This window comes from Podarcis gaigeae, assembly GCF_964106915.1.
Source record: "Podarcis gaigeae genome assembly, chromosome: 4".
NCBI classification, from domain to species: Eukaryota; Metazoa; Chordata; class Lepidosauria; order Squamata; family Lacertidae; genus Podarcis; species Podarcis gaigeae.
The window spans coordinates 66864719-66882590 of NC_139677.1; the positions used below are offsets into that span (position 1 = coordinate 66864719).

Genomic DNA, 17872 nt, shown 5'->3' on the forward strand with positions numbered 1-17872 from the left:
CAATGCAGGGCTGGGCTTTTTTTCTTGGCAGCAACAGCTCCCTGTCTTTTTGTGGCTGTATGGTTCAAAATACTCAGGATTAAATATGTCTTGATTCTTTATTGGCCAGGAGGTGTTGGTGCAAATAAAATAACTCTTCAGTAGGGAGCCTCTGAATGTAGAAAGGGTTGTGCTACTTGGCATGATTGAAAATATTTCACTGGCTCCAAATCTGGACAGTACCTACACAAACCAACTGAACTCTGTGTTGCACCTGTGTGACATCTCTTCAGAGACAGGATTCAGCCTGTCCACTTGCTTGGGGAAAGGTCTTTGTTAAGTTGTGCGTGAACATATCAGACGACACAGCGATTCTTCAAACAGTTCTTGTTTATTCACAGGCCAGAACAGAACAGAACTGAAGGGTTCAGCCAGCCTGCTTATATGGAGCTCCACTACAGCGCAAAAGTAACCACTTTCTGTAACTATCCAATCACTGAACGTCACTTTCAATCCCCTATTTGCATATGTGGACCTGAGTGAAAACTATCTACAGTATCCCCTGCTGGCCCAGGGTGAGAACTTCAGTACATAACACCCTTGAGAAAACCTAAGCAGGAGCAGTGTCCCAGGAGACATCCAGAGTCTGTATGTTCTGAATGTGACAAGAGCTTTAAGTTGGAGCATCTGGCTTAGTCCTGCACCGGAGGATGCATTCTGGAGAAAAACTCTTTAAGTGTATTGAGAGCTCACATCTCACTCGGCCCCTGAGAATTCACACTGGACAGAAACCATATATGTGTCATGAGTGTGGGCATAGCTTCAATCAGAGATCCAATCTTACCAAACATTGGAGAATACATATGGGCCACAAGCCCTGTGCATGTGCAATGTGTGGAGAAATATTCAGCGCCAGCTCTGCCTGTAGCAAAGGATGCACACAGGAGAGAAGCCATAAAAGTGTCCAGAATGTGGGAAGAGCTTCAGCCAACCATCTCATGTCACTCATCACCAATGGATCCACAGTGGGGGAAAAGCCCTAAATGTGTGTGGAGTGTGGGGAAAGCTTTGAGCAGGGCTCAGATCTCATAAACCATAGAAGAACCCACACTGGTGAGAAACCCTATAGCTGCAACCAGCTATACCTCAGTGGGTATTCCAGCCTCATTAAATGCCAGAGAATTCATACAGGAGAACATTCGTATATGTGTGATGATGCAGGAAATGTTTCTGGTTCCAGCCCAAGCTTCTGTGACATCAGAAACACTATGCTTGACATAATTAAATCTGAATGACAAATGCCCTTTGGTGGTGGGCAAGGGGTGCTCAGGCAGTATACAAAAACTAGAACTGAAACATAATCCAGACAAGGTGGAGTTGATCATGCTGGGTAGCCTAAATACCTATAAAGGGATGGAAATGCCTGTGTTGAATGACTCCTCCACCACCACTAATAGATCGAGTTTGTAGCTTGTGAACATTCCTGGATCTAGGCCTCATGGATGAGCAAGTCAAGGCAGTTTTATCAGCTTTGGCTGATTTACCATCTGTACCCTTTTCTGGGACAGAGGGCCCTGCATACTGTTGGGGGCATGCCCTGCTAATTTACCAACTGGAGTAACATGATGTCCTCTATATGTGACTGCCTTTGAAAGCTGTGCAATTAGTTCAGAATGCGGCAGCCAGATCAATCATGCTGTTAAAACTGCATGTAGCACTCCAGTTCTGCAATATGCTGAGATATGACTGAACATAGCACATCTGTGATCTGAAACCTTTCTTGCAGAAGAAAACAGGTGGACTAACACTGGGAAGAAACAGCAGGTCAGGCAGACTCACCATACTGATCAGCTGTAACAAAAAGCTGGGTTTGTTTCTTCATGCTAATGTGCTAAGTTCTAAAGCTGTGGCATGGAATAGAAAAATGAAGGTGAAGCTCATCACCAGGGTTGCTCTTAATATTGTAAATAACAGTACGGGGGCGGGGGATTGCATTATAACTACTTAGCAAAACTCTTTGAAGTACAGTGGTACCTCGGGTTAAGTACTTAATTCGTTCCAGAGGTCCGTTCTTAACCTGAAACTGTTCTTAACCTGAAGCACCACTTTAGCTAATGGGGCCTCCTGCTGCCGCCGGAGCACGATTTCTGTTCTCATCCTGAAGCAAAGGTAATATTTCTGGGTTAGCGGAGTCTGTAACCTGAAGCGTATGTAACCTGAAGTGTATGTAACCCGAGGTACCACTGTAAAGCTGTTATGTACTGAGCTGAATCCTAGAACAATAGGATCCAGAATGCAGCAGTCTGATTGGTCCGCAGGAGCCACCCAATCCAGCTCCAGGTAAAAGTGAATCAGTGATCTGATGGGCCTGCAGGAGCAGCCAATCAGGCTTCTGGAGGAGGTAAATCTGCAACCTGATTGGCCTACAGGAGCAGCCTGGAATTAGCCAATCACACAGGGCCCATTGTGTAAATAATGTATAACTACCTGTAGCTAGATGTTTTGGGGAAAAGATTCATTCATTGCTACTATGAGCTGAATAAAGAGCATGAAATTCACACTCGACTCCAAGTATATTTCACTGGCGACGAAGGTAGGATTCCGCTGAGCTGACTGCCACACACAGCACTGCAGCACCACCGCCTGCCACGCTGCTGCCTCGCACCGTGTATCCAGGCTTCAGCTCCGGGACCCAAGGAACTCAGAATGGCAACCGACAGCAGCTTCTTGCCGTTCAACCCAGCATCAGGAGACTGGGAAGGTACGCCACCTGTTTCAACTTCCTCCTAGAAGCTAAAGAGGTCACCAATGACGCCAAGAAGAAGGCAACATTCCTCAGCGTCTGTGAAGAGGAGGCATTCGAAATTGCCCGGGCTCTCCTTGCACCGGAAGACGTCGCTACTGTTTCTTACAAAACAATAATGGAATGGCTGAAGGGGCACTTCTCGCCGCAGCCCTCGGTGGTAGCTTGCCGAAATGCCTTCTACGCAAAGCGGCAAGCCCCTGGGGAAACCATAACCGGGTTTCCATTTGATAAGAGAATTATGGCTTCGAGACAGAAGGCCTTTTCATTCATCTCTTCTCCTGCAATGTGTAGAGATGGACTGGCATCGCACCCACTGACTTGCACCTTACCGTGAGTTCAGGATCAGTGAGAAAGGCTGCAGACTTCATTCAATGTGTGTTCTTAATTTAGGTCTCTCAATCAATTTCTAAAGGTTCTGTGATAAAGGCTTTCAAGCACCAAGAGAAACAGGAAAGGAGGGCGGGAGGTGGGCAAGACCCCTATCCACATCACAAACACTGGATATCAATGCCCCTTATTTTTCACCTGGGAATTCTTTCTAAAACTACCATAGTAGTAATTTAGCTCAACCCTAGGACAAAATGCTTCTGCACTGCATTGTCCGGTACTGGCTTTTAAGCCACTCTAGACGCATGTAGCAATTTCCCCAGCACTTACACCAATCTTCAGAGCCATGGTTAGCGTTTCTAAGCAACAAATGTCAGGAAATGGTAACTTATTTTACAGCTGCCCCTCTTAAAAGCAATGAAAAATGCTGGCGTGATCCAAACTATATATTTACTTATAGGAATGCCGTATTGATTTCAATGCAACTTACTCTTAAGTAAGTAGACTTAGGATTGCAACCTGAATACTCTGTCTGTCACACTAGAAGCAATGTTAAGATGCCTCATGTCCACAAGATGGTGGTGTTATCTCAAGAATGTATTCCAACTGTGTGTGATAGTCAAGGCTACACAGGAAGCAAAAAGCTTCTCGTGGTCACTGGAGAGAATATAGCCAACATACCTAAGGCATTTGTTGCAGTATTGGATAAATACTTCCCCCCCCCCCAATGAAACATCTTTCTGGTGAACATTGTAAGCATAGTGTTGCAGTTAACGTGAAATATGATCGCCTGCAACATGGCAGGATCTGCCATACCCCACATATTCTATCAGTTTATGACAAAACCAAATCAATCTGTGGCACAAAAAAGAGGACAAGAGCTCAGTCAGGAATAGAAGTGGCAGTACACAACTGTGTTGTGAGCAGGCTCTTCAGGAGCCTGCACAAATAGCCCAGCTATTTTTGTAACATTAGGTTTTGGCAGGATTGAGAAGCTGCTGGAACAGAAACAACAAATGCATTTTTATATATTTGTTTTAGATATTCTGCCTTCCTTCCACAAGCACTTTCAAAACAGCATACATAGGTTTTAAATGGTAATATCTTATTAAAGCACTGAACAGACCCAGACCTATTTAGCTTCAGCAAGGTTCCTGTATTGTGTGCTTTCAGCCTATGCCCTAAGGCTAGAATGATAGCACCAGAAACATAAAATGCAACCAAAGGAACCTCCCAAATACTCCCAGACTAAATTGTTGACTAACCTGCCTTTCCTGCCTCTTATTGTAGTCGCCTAAACTAAGGTTGTAGTCCACTAAAAAGGGGTCGCAGGTGGGAATATTTGTTTGCAGGAAGCAGACCAAGTGTTTTAAGTATTCCTTTTCATGCTGCTGCTGGCCTGAGCAATGCCACTTGGGACTGGCCAGCTTCAAGGAAGTATGAAATACCCAGTTCAGTTTTGGCTTCACTGCTTCCTCAGAAGTGCTAGAGCCCAGGCAATGGTTACAGCAGTCAGACATCACACTCAATTTTGACTACTTAGCCCAAGCATAAAACAAGTTCTTGAGGATCATGTGCCACTTCTGAACTAGATCTGCCTTCCCAGCATTGTGGCAGATTCTTGGGCTATTGATGCTTTAGAAGAACAAATTGTGAACAATGAAGTAACTTTCAAAGCTGGTGTTTCACCCAACCTATTTATTGTTCAAATTTTCTGTTGCCTTATTGAATGGCCGTAGCCAATTACCAGAAAAGGAGCAATATTGGTCCTTGTAGAAGTATAAAAGCAATGGCTATTTTCCCCTCTTTTGCACCCTGATTTTCTCATTCTAGGTCTGTTGTTGTCTACTAGTTGGCTTTATTAAGAAGAAAAAATCTTTGTCAGCAGAACCCAAGCTTGAGCTCTGCTTATGAAAGGACCAATCAGCAGAACTAGCTGAAGCCTTTTATGGCTATAGTTCAGCTGTAAGGCAATGCTGATACATCATATCAGACAACAGTGAAATAACATGGCACATTCTCATTACACCAAAATCTACTAAGTTTCACTTTCAAAACAAAACATTAATCTCACTGGTGGCTCCCATTCCTGAATGAGAAGGACATTTAAAAAAAAAATTTTACAGGAACTCCAATATGTTCCTCAATATTACCCTGTCCTCCTTAGTGCAGTGCCCTAGATCTCAGTTTGGGATCATTTCCAGATAGGTGTAAAATTCATTTTGCAGTATTTCTTGAAAATGCCATTTCAAGAAGTCTCAGCATGGGAAGAAAGAGCAAATGGTAAGAGCCCCTTGAACCTGTGGCAACTTTCCCTGTCAAATCTAGGATGTAGAGCAGTACAAGTGAGAAGTCAGTCATATTGGGGAGGGAATATATATCATACAAGAAAGCAGCTCCCATAATACTGTGGGTTCAAAGATGACTGAGGATAAAAATATGGAGACACCATCTTTGCTGGGAGATCAGAAGATGAGCTTGGCAAAAGAAATCTTCTCCATGTTTCATTTCCTTGTCAACTGAGCTTCCCATTTCCAAGGGGTTGACTGGATGAGAGCAACTGGTTGGAACTAGCTTCTGCAGAAGATCTCTATTCACATGATGAAACAGACAAGAGTCTGAATATTATCAGGTGAGAACACACATCTTGGAAGCCTGTGTGACTCAGCAGTATCACTGTTTCTGTTTTCCAAGTCCATTAACACAACTCTTCTGCAACAGCATCACACCACGAGGGACATCCTTGTTGGGAACTCATTCTGAGGGGGAAAAGAGAGGCAAACACTGTGAAACACTAAATCACATCTCTCATAACATGAAGAAAAAAATGTATCCTCAGCAAGGAACAAAAACTGGGTGCTTGGCTTCTGCATTCAGAAGCTTTAAGGTAGCCTCTTACAGTGGGGCTTCCCTACATGCTAACTAGCTTCATGGTGGCATTTATCAAATCTTTCTATCTTTAACCACCTGCCCACCAATCTCACAACCTCAATATGAAGGGGCCAATTCGTACCTTCTGAAAGCCTGCTGGAAGACCCCTTGTTTTCATTCCTGGTTCAAACCATGTCCAGGGTAATTGTTCATTTAAGTGCTTCATCATGAGCTCAGGGTGCAGTTTCTCAAGGCTCCACACAACCTTTTTGTGGCATTGTCTATATTCAAAATTAACTGCTCATCCAGATTTCCTTTTGTGCTGTACTTTCCATGCACAGGTCCACACTTTAAAGCTCTGTGTCCAAGTGGTGTGGGTTTTTTTGGGGGGGGGCGGTGTCCCAGTGCTTTCCCTGGGAAAACCCACATTTACCACTGAATTGACACAAACAGCAATCTGCGAAAAACCTGGTTGCCATTTGCTTCAATTCAGTTGTAAAACACAAGTTGTTCTGGGGAAAGGACTGGGTCAAAAGAAAAACCGCTAGGACCTGGACCTGGAAAGCCAGGACCTGTACCCAGAAACGTGGCACAAAAGGGAGTCTGGATGAATCTAGATAAAAACCAAAAATCTCACCACAAGTACAAGGGTCACAGCAGCTCCTTGTAAGCTGCCAGATGGCACTTGGACCTTCCTTTCTCCATCACCCAAGCCAACATAATTGCACTAACTGATCTTCCTCAGATCAATAATTCTCTAGTTATACATGTGTTCTCTCAGTACTTCTTTATGTCCAGAGCTGCCATGAATGTGCTTCCTTTAACTGAGTGATCAGTGGGCAATTTTCTGACCGGTCAATCACAAACTGCACCAGGCAGCCTTCTAAATTAATTTGGAACATCAGTGGATTATCAGCTAGTGCGAATACACTTTTAACTACTCAACAAGTTATAAGCAACAAGTTATTAAGAATGAAATATATAGGTTTTCAACTTTCCCATCCAAACACCAGTAGACAGATAGTTAACTGTTCCAACTGCTCAAAAAATAAGGTGAACAGATGCCACTTCCAAATGTTGTCTAGACTCTGAACTTTGGAAACTTTTAAAAGAAGTGCCTTTCTACTCAGGTCACTAGGATCAAATCAAGCAACTATTGCTTTCACCCATCATCAGTGACCCAGAATTCATTTACGATTTACTAAAATTAGATTATTTTGCTTCCTTTCTTATTATCAACCCCTAACCTGCCACCTTCTGCTCAAGATATTCCTCTTTGTACTCCTCAGTTCTCTGAATCAAGGCAGATTTTTTTATAATGCATTTTGTACTCAGATTCCAAGGCCTAAGACTGAAACATGAAAGTGGCCACGATTTTCAGGCTCTCCCTGCAACAGGTGTGCAAGCAGGGCTGAGATCTTTCCCCAGTTGCAACTTAAGTAACAGAACCAGAGTACAAAAAGATTGACTACGAAGCGGCCCTAAGTTGTTGCCCCATCAGCCCAGAACCTAGCCACCCTGCCTGGTGATTCTTGCTCAGCCCATTTGGATCAGGAGTGTCAGACATGGCCTCACTGTTTTCTTGGGTTCTTTCTTCCTTTTCTTATCTGAGTTATTCAGGCTTGGTTGTTCTCTGCTTCTGTATGAAGGGCCTCGGCTCAACTCCCTTTCGCTGTATGGCGGCAGAGTGTCTTCCCCTTCCTCTTGCTGTGGAGGTTGTTGTTGTTGCTGCTGCTGCTGCTGCCCTGGTTTGTAAGTGGATGGTGGCGACCAAGCATAGTATGTCCCTCCTCTCTGGCTGGATTGCGAGCTAAACTTTGAAGGTGTCCCACCATGATCACCACCTTCATCATAGCTTCGTGATTTCCTCTCAAGGGCACTGGTAAGGTAGGAGTGGTCGTACTTCTGACTCCCTCCCGGTGTCCGACACACTAGCCTAGGCAAGTGTTTCTCTTCGTGGGCACGTCTCCTGGGTGGGCTATACGTCCAGCCCCGATCCGAATCTGTCAATGGCTCACGGTTTCCTGCCCTGTGCTTGCCATAATACTCATCGGATGAGTTTTCTGGGTGTTGTACTGCACCTCCACGTACTCCTCTGGATCCTGTCCTCTCAAAGCGCCGGGGCTCCTGAGGGCCTTCTGTCCGACAGACGTGCTGACTGTAGGACTCGGCGAAGGCTGCAAGTTCATCCATGGAGACAGCCGGCACTCCCATGGAGAAACTCTTCCTTGAGAGCATTTCTGACTTGCATCTCTGCTGGCTGAAAGAGACGGGAAATGGTTCATCTTTTCTGTTTCAAATCAGTAAGCCAGTCTTGTAACTAGACTTGCCTGCTCACCTAGGGTGAACAAGCAATAAACCCCAAGCGAAGCACCTGAATGACATATGCCAGCAGTCTAATATCCTTCTGCCTAGCAAAGGATACACACACACACATATATATATATATATAGAATTGCTATCCCACCCTTTCTGCCAAAGGAGCTTAGGAGAACAAATAATGGAGTAGTAAAAAGAATACAATTAAAATAAAGTAAAACATATTTAAAACATTTAAGAACAATGAAGAATATTTTAAAGCACGTAAAAACAGTCATATAACCTCACAACAACTAATAATTCCAAGGTTGTTGCAAATAGGATCTTTCACCCGAGAGGTGTTTGGGTGAACAGGCATTTTCAAAAATTCCTTTTCAATGTTTATAATGAGGGAGTGGGGAAAGAGAGAGAAATCTCACCAGGGAGGGCCTTCCCTGGTTTGTTTTAATTCATGCTGGGAGAAAGTTGGGATAGAAAGAAAATAAATAAAGGAAATTCCACAAATGGGAAACTACTACTAAGAAGGCCTTGCTGTGGGTCAGCACCAAGAAGGCAACATCCAGCGGCGACAGCATCAACCAGGGCTCCCCGTTGATCGAAGGACATTTTCAATCACCTTTTATATTAATCTCTTCTCTGGACGTAAACACACCCAGGTCCTTCAGCCTTTATTCACAGGATTTTTTCTCAAAGCTCCTCACCATCTTTGTCACTTTTGATTCTTACTCTCTTCATTGTCATTCAAGCACCTCCCCCTGCCCCCTCCTAAAAAAATTGGACCGCAATAATTAGAAAGGAAAAGGAGGGAAATCAGGAGAGCAAAAGGCATTCTCCCTCCCTTCCTTTTTTTCCCCTTCTCCCAGGAGCTGCACTCACCTGAGCCTCAGGCTGCCCCTCTCTGCCCTGTAATCAGAGCATGTCTGTGGCCTAGATGTGCCACCTCCACTGATGACTCCTGCCCAGTATTCTGCATCACCATCCATGTCTCCTGAAGGGGGAAGCGGCTTCCTGCGCACCTGGCGGTAAGATTGGCGGAAGTTGGCATCTTCCTCATGCAAGGAGCTGAGCTCTGAGATGGTGTTATTGTCTGGGATGAAAGAAGGCACAGAAATGCTGGAAACCATGGAGATGATAAAAATAACTCAGAAGACATTAGGAAAAATAGCAATCTAACACTCATGGATTTTTGGAGAGCCTTCACATACCGGAACAGAATTAATTCCTCAAGAGACACTAGATGTTGTATAGAATATCTAAATATTGTATAACAGATCCATCCTTTCTGGGTGGATGATTACCTGTAGAATTTTTTCTTTTATGAAAGTAAACATTGTGTGAATGGGTGAGAGAGAACTATAAAAATGGTGAGGGGGCTATTGGGTTGTTGGTTTTATTTTTATTATGTATTTGTGTAGTTTTATATTTTGATTTTATTCTGTGAACCGCCCTGAGACCCCAGGTATAGGCCTGTATATAAATTCAATAAATATAATAATAATAATAATAATAGTGGTGGAGTAAGACTTGTCCCTGTTAAACCAACCTTATCAGAAATGTGGATTTAGTTATCAAAAGCAATGCTAAAACTGTTTTTCCTTTACCCTTTTTTAATTAAAAAATATAAACCAATAAAAAAAATCAAAGCAGTGCACATACAATAATTATCAATGCTACACAGATAAAATCTGCAATTTTAAAAAATGAGGATACATGACTAAATTATTTTTCATTTCTGGGTAGGTTTGCTGAAATAAAGGCACTAAAAAGCTGTAATCTAAAACAGTATAGTGAGGGCATCTGCCTAATAGGCGGGCAGTTCCAAAGCATAAGTGCTGCCACAGAACAAGATAGACTACAGAACAAACATTAAATGGCACTTGTAAAAGCACCAATTCAGGAAAACATGAGAAAAAAGTGGATCCAAAGAAGGCAAAAAGGGAAAGGGAAAGGACCCCTGGATGGTTAAGTCCAGTCAAAGGCGACTATGGGTTTATGGAGCAAATCTCGCTTTTCAGGCCAAGGGAGCCAGTGTTTGTGTACAGACCAGCATGATTAAACTGCTACTGGCACATGGAGGACCGTGACACGAGCAACGCCATTTACCTTCCCGCCACAGCAGTACCTATTTATCTACTCGCACTGGCGTGCTTTTGAACTGCTAGATTGGCAGAAGCTGGTATAGAGCAATGGGAGCTCACCCCGTCACACAGATTCGAACTGCCGACCTTCCAATCAGCAAGCTCAAGAGGCTCAGTGGCTTAGACCACAGCGCCACCTGCTCCCTTACAGATCCAAAGAACCACAAGGCTACCTCTATGTGTCAGTGAGAGATATAGTACTGTCTCTCACCATCAACAGTCTTTCATGTAAGAAAGTAAGAAGGTCTTGGAAAAGCATTTCTAACTTGGCGTGAGGGTCTGCTGCTCAAAAGGAAAAACGTACAGGGAATCAACAGGACATGTTCCAGCCCCTGAGTGCAGCCAAGTAGTTTTTTTGGATTCTTAAAGCAAAACCAATGTAAACATTGTATTGCTCATAAAGATTTCCATATGCATTTTTTCACAGGTACTCCTCCATAGCAATAAAACATAGGAGAAGCACCCTACTGTGTGTCAGAATTATATGCATTCTGTCTCACTCTTTCTGGAGTGGGAGATAGACCGGCTCTGTGTGATTCACCAAACTTAGCTTTTTAAAATGACACGCTCTTTCCCTCCCATCACCCCCATTGCCTAACCCACTGCACATAGTGACATCTGGATCCTAGGCACCCCAATCTGGAGGAAACCTTTTTATAGTATTTCTTGTGGGTGGAAATGGCAGCATGTTCAGTGATGACTGCTTGAGTACACCATGTAATTTTTTAGTTTTTTTCCCTCAAAGCTGTGATTAAAGTCATTCCTTGAGTCTGTCAAGTGATTGAGGCAGCTTGTGTATCTCTGACAGCCAGGACCAAGTGGCACTAATGGGCTGAATCTATTGAATGTGTATGCTAAAAATAGAGGGCAGCATTTTTATCGGTTGGTGTTTTTTTTTAAAAAAAAAACTGTATTAGACGTATCTGAATGGACTTGATGAGTCAGTGACTTGGACCACCTCAGTGTGTAGCAATTTATTTCCTGCCGTCTTTTGCTAGAAATGATGGATGTGTACAGACATACATAATGTGGGGGTGAGCCCTATGTGGAAATGCACGCACTGTGTTTTTCTCTCCCGGACTGAACTCAGAAGAAACCATTTCTGTGTCTTTACAGCAGAAGGCAATTGTTCACCCTGCTGGTTGGTGGAAACTGATGGCATTACTAACTCACATTCCACCCCTTTCCTGAAGCACTTTTTTCCAATATTTTAAAAACTGTTTCCAACTTTTAAAAAAATGGCAGGGAGGGAGATGAATGTGCATGTGGTGCAATTAAGAAAGGTGGATGCCTTGTTGAAGAAACGTGTTACTTTGCATCCGGTTAGTACCCCAGTCTTCTGCATTAACATTCCATTCTATTTTGAATGAAACATTGTTGGGTTTTACTAGAAATAGCTGAACAAGTTCCATCTCTTACATCTCTCTCGCATCCTCCTCGATGGGTCAAACTGAGCCAATTCTTTCTCAACATAGTACAGCACCTTCATAGAATCTCTCTCTTTGTCAGCCTGGATTCGGTAGCCTTTCCGCACTATTGGAGAAGTAGTAAATAACTGGTCAGTATGAATTCTTTCCAAAAAATAACTTTCAAGTCCTCCTAAACTAAGAATCAAATCAGGATGCCTAACTAGTTCCTGATTGCAGGGGAGAACAGAATCTTATGTGTTCGTTAACTCAAAAGCCATAGGGAAATTCACGAACAATTACACACTTCCAAACCCTGAAGATTTTAGTGGAAAAGTCAACACATTCTTCTCTGGCACTGAAATAAGTGGACCTTTAAAATATGGAACTATAAAGTGTGGGATCATGCCTAATTTGAATAACAGCAGTGAATGCCAGTTTCCTCAAACATTGTGTTTATTGCCTCTTCCCAACAAGACTGTCTATGACGTGGTGCTTCTTCCAATATGAATGTCTCTTTATTATTACGATAAAACTTTATTCATCTTATCCATTTATGGAAGTGACTTTTTAACTGCTAGTGACCTTGATGGAAATTAGAGTGGCATTATACAGTCATCATCTCTTGTAGACCCAGAGGTTATTTTGGCCTTTGGATATCTATTTGGGTAGCTTGCATAATTTCTGTAATTGACAGGGAAATTAGTCATCCTTCCCCCCCCCCCCCCAATTGCAGCTGTGTAGTAGGAAAAATTTATACCCTATTTTGTGGAATGTAGATATATTAATATCAGAGTGAGTTTAGATCTGTTGACTGATCCCAAACAATTAAGGAACACACTCCTATAATAAAAAATGAGCTTAATGGGACTTACTCCCAAGTAAGTGCAACATATTTGCAACCTTAAAGAAATGTCTAGTGTGGTCAGTAAAGTTCTTGTGAGTCATCCAGTCAGGATTTGATTCCATTAGCTATTCCATATACATCAGAGATGATTATAGTAACCCATGCAACAGTATTTATAACAATTGCCCATGCCTGGTACCTGAGAAGTGAGAGGGTGGGAAGGATTTAAGGTAAAGGTAAAGGTACCCCTGCCCGTACAGGCCAGTCATGTCCGACTCTAGGGTTGTGCGCCCATCTCACTTAAGAGGCCAGGGCCAGCGCTGTCCGGAGACACTTCCGGGTCACGTGGCCAGCGTGACAAAGCTGCTCTGGCGAGCCAGCACCAGCGCAGCACACGGAAACGCCGTTTACCTTCCCGCTATAAAGCGGTACCTATTTATCTACTTGCACTTAGGGGTGCTTTCGAACTGCTAGGTGGGCAGGAGCTGGGACCGAAAGACGGGAGCTCACCCCGCCGTGGGGATTCGAACCGCTGACCATGTGATCGGCAAGCCCTAGGTGCTGAGGTTTTACCCACAGCACCACCCGCGTCCCGGGGAAGGATTTAGCTGTGCTTTATAATGTATGCAACCAATTTAAAGTACCGTATTTTTCGCCCTATAGGACGTACTTTTTCCCTTCTAAAAATGAAGGGGAAATCTGTGTGTGTCCTATGGGGCGAATGCAGGCTTTCGCTGAAGCTTGGAGAGCGAGAGGGGTCGGTGCGCACCGACCCCTCTTGCTCTCCAGGCTTCAGGAAGCTATCAGCAAGCCTGGGGAGCCCACGGGAGTTCCCGCAGGGCTCCCTAGGCTGCGGATAGCAGCCTGCTGCCCAGAGTGTGCTGAAGCAGAGCGCCCCGCGCTTCGGGCAGATATCCGCAAGCCTGGGGAGCCTGCAGGAGTTCCCATAGGGCTCCCTAGGCTCCGGATAGCAGCCTGCTGCCCAGAGCGTGGGGTGCGCTGAAGCCGTGGCTGGGGGGGGGAATAACTTTTTTCCCCTTTATTTCCCCCCCAAAAAACTAGGTGCGTCTTATGGGCTGGTGCGTCCTATAGGGCGAAAAATACGGTAGTTTCAGAGAAGCAGACCCAACACCATGTCCGATACCAATGAAATGAAAAATGCAGTGGGTTGTTGGTTTGTTTTTCAAAGTATGTGTCGATTGAGCATCCTAGTTCAGTACAGCCATTTCTGTGCAGTGACATTTAAAGCACACACACAACATGTTGGGTTGTTTATGATACTTTTCAGTTCAGTATAATTCTGCTTTTGGTCAAGTACTGATTTATCACTCCTGAATCTGCTCCAGATCTTTTTGTTAATAATGAAAGAATGTTTTAACAGTTCCCCTTAACTCATCCATTCTTATTTTCAGTGGAGGAGAGCAGAAATGCACAGATTATTTAAACCCTTTTTTCCAATGACTTTTCCAATGATCCCTCAAAAGGTCAGCACACTAGTACAAGGACACAGGAGCTTTATTGCCAGCATTTGGTCATCAATTGCTTTTTCAGGAATGTCATCTTAGTGCAGTGCTGCTATTACCAATTAGATTCTTCCTTCCGAAATGCCACATGCCGTTTCAAGAGCTAGTAGTACAAGCATTTGATCCTAAAGTATTGCACAGGACTGTTGATAAAGAACACCTGCCATTTTCTTTGGCTGCCTATCACTGATAAGCAAAAAGGCATGTAGCGCTATCCTAAGCACGTTCCACTACGTTCAGCAGAACTTGCTGCTGGCCTATGTCCATAGGATTGCACAAAGTTTTTCTCTGTCTCTTAATCACAGATCAGTACTGATTCAAGGCATGTGTGACATAACCAAAAGCACATGGAAATATGCACTGGGCATGCTGCCACCACACTGAACACTTGAAATGGGGCGTGGGTTTCTTCTAAAAAGTTCTAGGCAAAATATGTGGTGGAAAAATATATATAATACCATAAATTTTTGCTCATGAGTGGTAGACATGAAGCAGAGGTGCAAAAAGGATTTGTGTTTTTACTTTGCATGATTATGCAAACTCGCACATTTCTTAATTTTGATATACAACTGTCCATCAAAAAACATACAAAGAAGTTTGTACCTTATTTTTCAGGAAAAGTCACCCTTTCCTAATCTCGAAACTTTCCTAGTTAGAATGAGGATATCCCTTGTTTTTGTTAATTTAATTCCATGTGAATACACTTGTATACATTTTCCTCCCATTCTGCTTCATTTGAGGGCCCTGCTGATATATTCTGACAAAGACCCAGAAAGCATCCAGATTACCACTTTGTCCTCCTGCGCTGGATTCACTTGCTGCCAAGGGAGGAAGGTGTGACTTCTCCATCAGGACAGCATGAGATGGGACTCCAGCCGCAGAGTGGACAGAGGGAATATAATAAGGCCCAGGGATTGATGTAACAGTTGAAGGATATCCAGCCTTCGCAGCCTTTCCTGCTTCATACACTGGAAAAAAAGGTAATAATTAAAAATGAAGCATTCACCCTGTAGTGCTTCCCATTTAACAGTTTGTAACTGCTTTTGATTTTAGCAACAGAAATTGCAACAGCCAATTGATTCTTCCAAGATCTTTTAAATGAGATGATACTGAACCCATTTTAAACAAACAAGCTCATCAAGTGTCATCAGAAATGTTTTCATGTTTCAGAGATACTACGGTCTATATATCTTCAGCAGCAAAATCAGGTTCAGGTCATAACAAGACTTTCTATCAAGTATATTTCTGCAAAATAATCAGAGGATTTGTTTATTTAAAAAGGGGGTTAATTAAAAATAATTAAACCACCGAGTAAACAAATGCAGAACCTAAATGAAATTTGAGGGAAATTACCCAGAAGCCTAATTAGCAAAGAGCATTCACCATGTAAATAGATTCTGTTTAATTTATCTTATAGCGTCATAGCAGTTCACCTTTAATACTACAGGAAGCCTCAAGCATGTATTAAAAGCCTGCAACTAGTTGGCCAAAGATTCCAACTTATATCAGAATGGGATTTGGCTTCTCACAGCAGACACAGGTGTGCACTGAGCATTCATGTGACTGATATTTCTTTCCACACAGTCACCCTGATCCAGCAAGATCTGTGTGTGGAAGAAAGCTTCTGTGCATGCCACCAGATGGATTTAAGATGCACACCTGGCTGCTCATTTACATCTGCATTGCTATGGACATCCAGTCACCATTCAGCTGACTGGTCCATCTTTAGATTTATTTAACATATGTACATTTGGCTTCTGCTGTTGACTGAAGTCACTCACAAACATCAAGGAGACATCAAAATTCATCAGTAATTATGCAGTCACTTTTTAAAAAAAAAACAAACCACCTTTTCAAAGTTAACAGTAAAAACAATGGGTTGCTTCCATTGCTGGCTTTTGAAAATCCCCCTATCTACTGTATCTCTCCACATTATTTTCCTTCTGTTCAGAGGGTTCACCAACCCTCATGAAGTGTTTCCCAGAAGGAAAAAGCAGCTGCAGTAGAAGATAAGACCAAAATTGAGTGCCCCAGTTTGCACAGGTGTATTTGCTTACTACTGATGGAAAGCCACCATTAGATGCAAGAGACCCAAGGAAGCTGCCTTATACCGTGTTGGACCATTGGTCCATCTAGTTCAGTATTGTCTACACTAACTGACAGCAGCTCTATAGGATTTAAGAAAGGGTTCTTTCCCAGTCCTACCTGGGCGTGCCAGAGTTTGAAACTGGGACATTTGGCATGCAAAACAGATGCTCTACTATAGAGCCCAACCCTATACAGATACATACTCCTCTCATCCAAACCACTGAAAGCCTGAACAAACAGATGGGCCTTCATGGGTTTTTCAAAAGGCTAGCAGGAAGGAATACTGATAATCCTCTTTCCAAGGGGCTGTTCAAAGGGTGTTTTAAAGCCTCATAAGAACTAGCTGCTCAACGCCACCCAGAACCCACAAGTTGAACATAGCTGCGGCTGGATTAGAGCCAATCTATTTTGCAGTCACCCCATGGATGATTGACATCCATATGAAACTCTGCTCTGTGAAAGGTCAACCAATACACGTTTGGCTTCTCAGTTCCCAAGGCAATTCGTCAGCCTGATTTTAATGAGCAACAATACTTTAGGGCTGACAGCTGGATCCTTCAGTTCTGTGAGAAGCACAGGAGGAGAAATATCATTTTAGCAATGAATACGGCAAGGAAGATAGTGTATCTACATGAAAAAGTGCTTCACAATTTCATCCACATTGTGAACAAGTCACTCACGTGCCCGTGGACAGCAGCAGGTATCTGGGCAGCAGGGGCAGCGGACATAGCAACAGCAGCTATGAGGACAGCACTGGCACCAGCAGATCCCAACCAGGAGGAAGAAGAGGAAGACGCCCAGGATCACCAAGCCCACAAACACCCACTCTAGAAAGAGAGAGATGCAAATGTGTCAAAATGTTAGGACTATTTAGATTAATTCACTCTGTGTGTGTGTGTGTGTGTGTGTGTGTGTGTTTACATAAACCTCGGAATGAGTGTCTTTGGGGAATACTAAAGGACATGTAAATCAATTGAATTTGATAAATGAAAACATCTATTAATGCTTAGAAGGAAAGGCCACCTTCAATATTTTTCACTCCATACAGGCAACCCCCTATTTATGCACGTTCAATAAGTATGCAACCACGCACACACACATCATACAGAACCTGGAAATGACCCGAAAACGTCACGAAAACATCACCAAAAGTGCAGAATGGGGCAGGGGCCCAGCCCCCTCATAAAAAACTGCCTCGGCTCCTAGGTGTCAACACCTATGCTATGATCTATAGATTGCTTCCATTATACCTAATGTTTACCTAGAGACCCAAATAAAGCTATAATTATCCAAAGATTGTACTGCCCCAAGAAAAGTGCTTTTGCCCATCTCTCATAGCAAAAGCCAAAAAAGCAATGGGTAGGCACAGACAGCAATCTACTAAGTGGTAACTGGCGGTGATTTTAAGAAAATAGCAGTTCCTCCATATAGTGCTGTACAGTTGTATTGTGTTCAGTTGTATGTGCAAGTTAGGATTTTCCCAGTAGTAGCAGTCTCCAGCTACACCAACATAGGGATACACACAACAGCTTTATATAAACAACACTGGAGTATCCATTGCAGCAGTA

The 17872-nt window shown here is 43.3% G+C and overlaps 1 protein-coding gene across 5 annotated transcripts in view; it reads right to left on the minus strand.

The window, feature by feature from the left end:
* Nucleotides 1-4777: 4777 nt before the first annotated feature.
* ILDR2 (immunoglobulin like domain containing receptor 2) overlaps nt 4778-17872 on the minus strand; it is a 38197-nt gene continuing 25102 nt past the window's right edge. For 3 of the 5 annotated variants that reach the window (XM_083736730.1, XM_083736732.1, XM_083736733.1), the window contains 6 exons: nt 16985-17131; nt 15005-15184; nt 11860-11973; nt 9179-9389; nt 7506-8243; nt 4778-5871 (listed from right to left, as the gene is read on the minus strand). In XM_083736730.1, coding sequence (XP_083592856.1) covers nt 7520-8243; nt 9179-9389; nt 11860-11973; nt 15005-15184; nt 16985-17131 — 1376 coding nt within the window. In that variant the 3' untranslated portion in view covers nt 4778-5871; nt 7506-7519. The remainder of the gene's footprint in view (nt 5872-7505; nt 8244-9178; nt 9390-11859; nt 11974-15004; nt 15185-16984; nt 17132-17872) is intronic. The other 2 variants (XM_083736731.1, XM_083736734.1) reach the window with 1 other exon arrangement.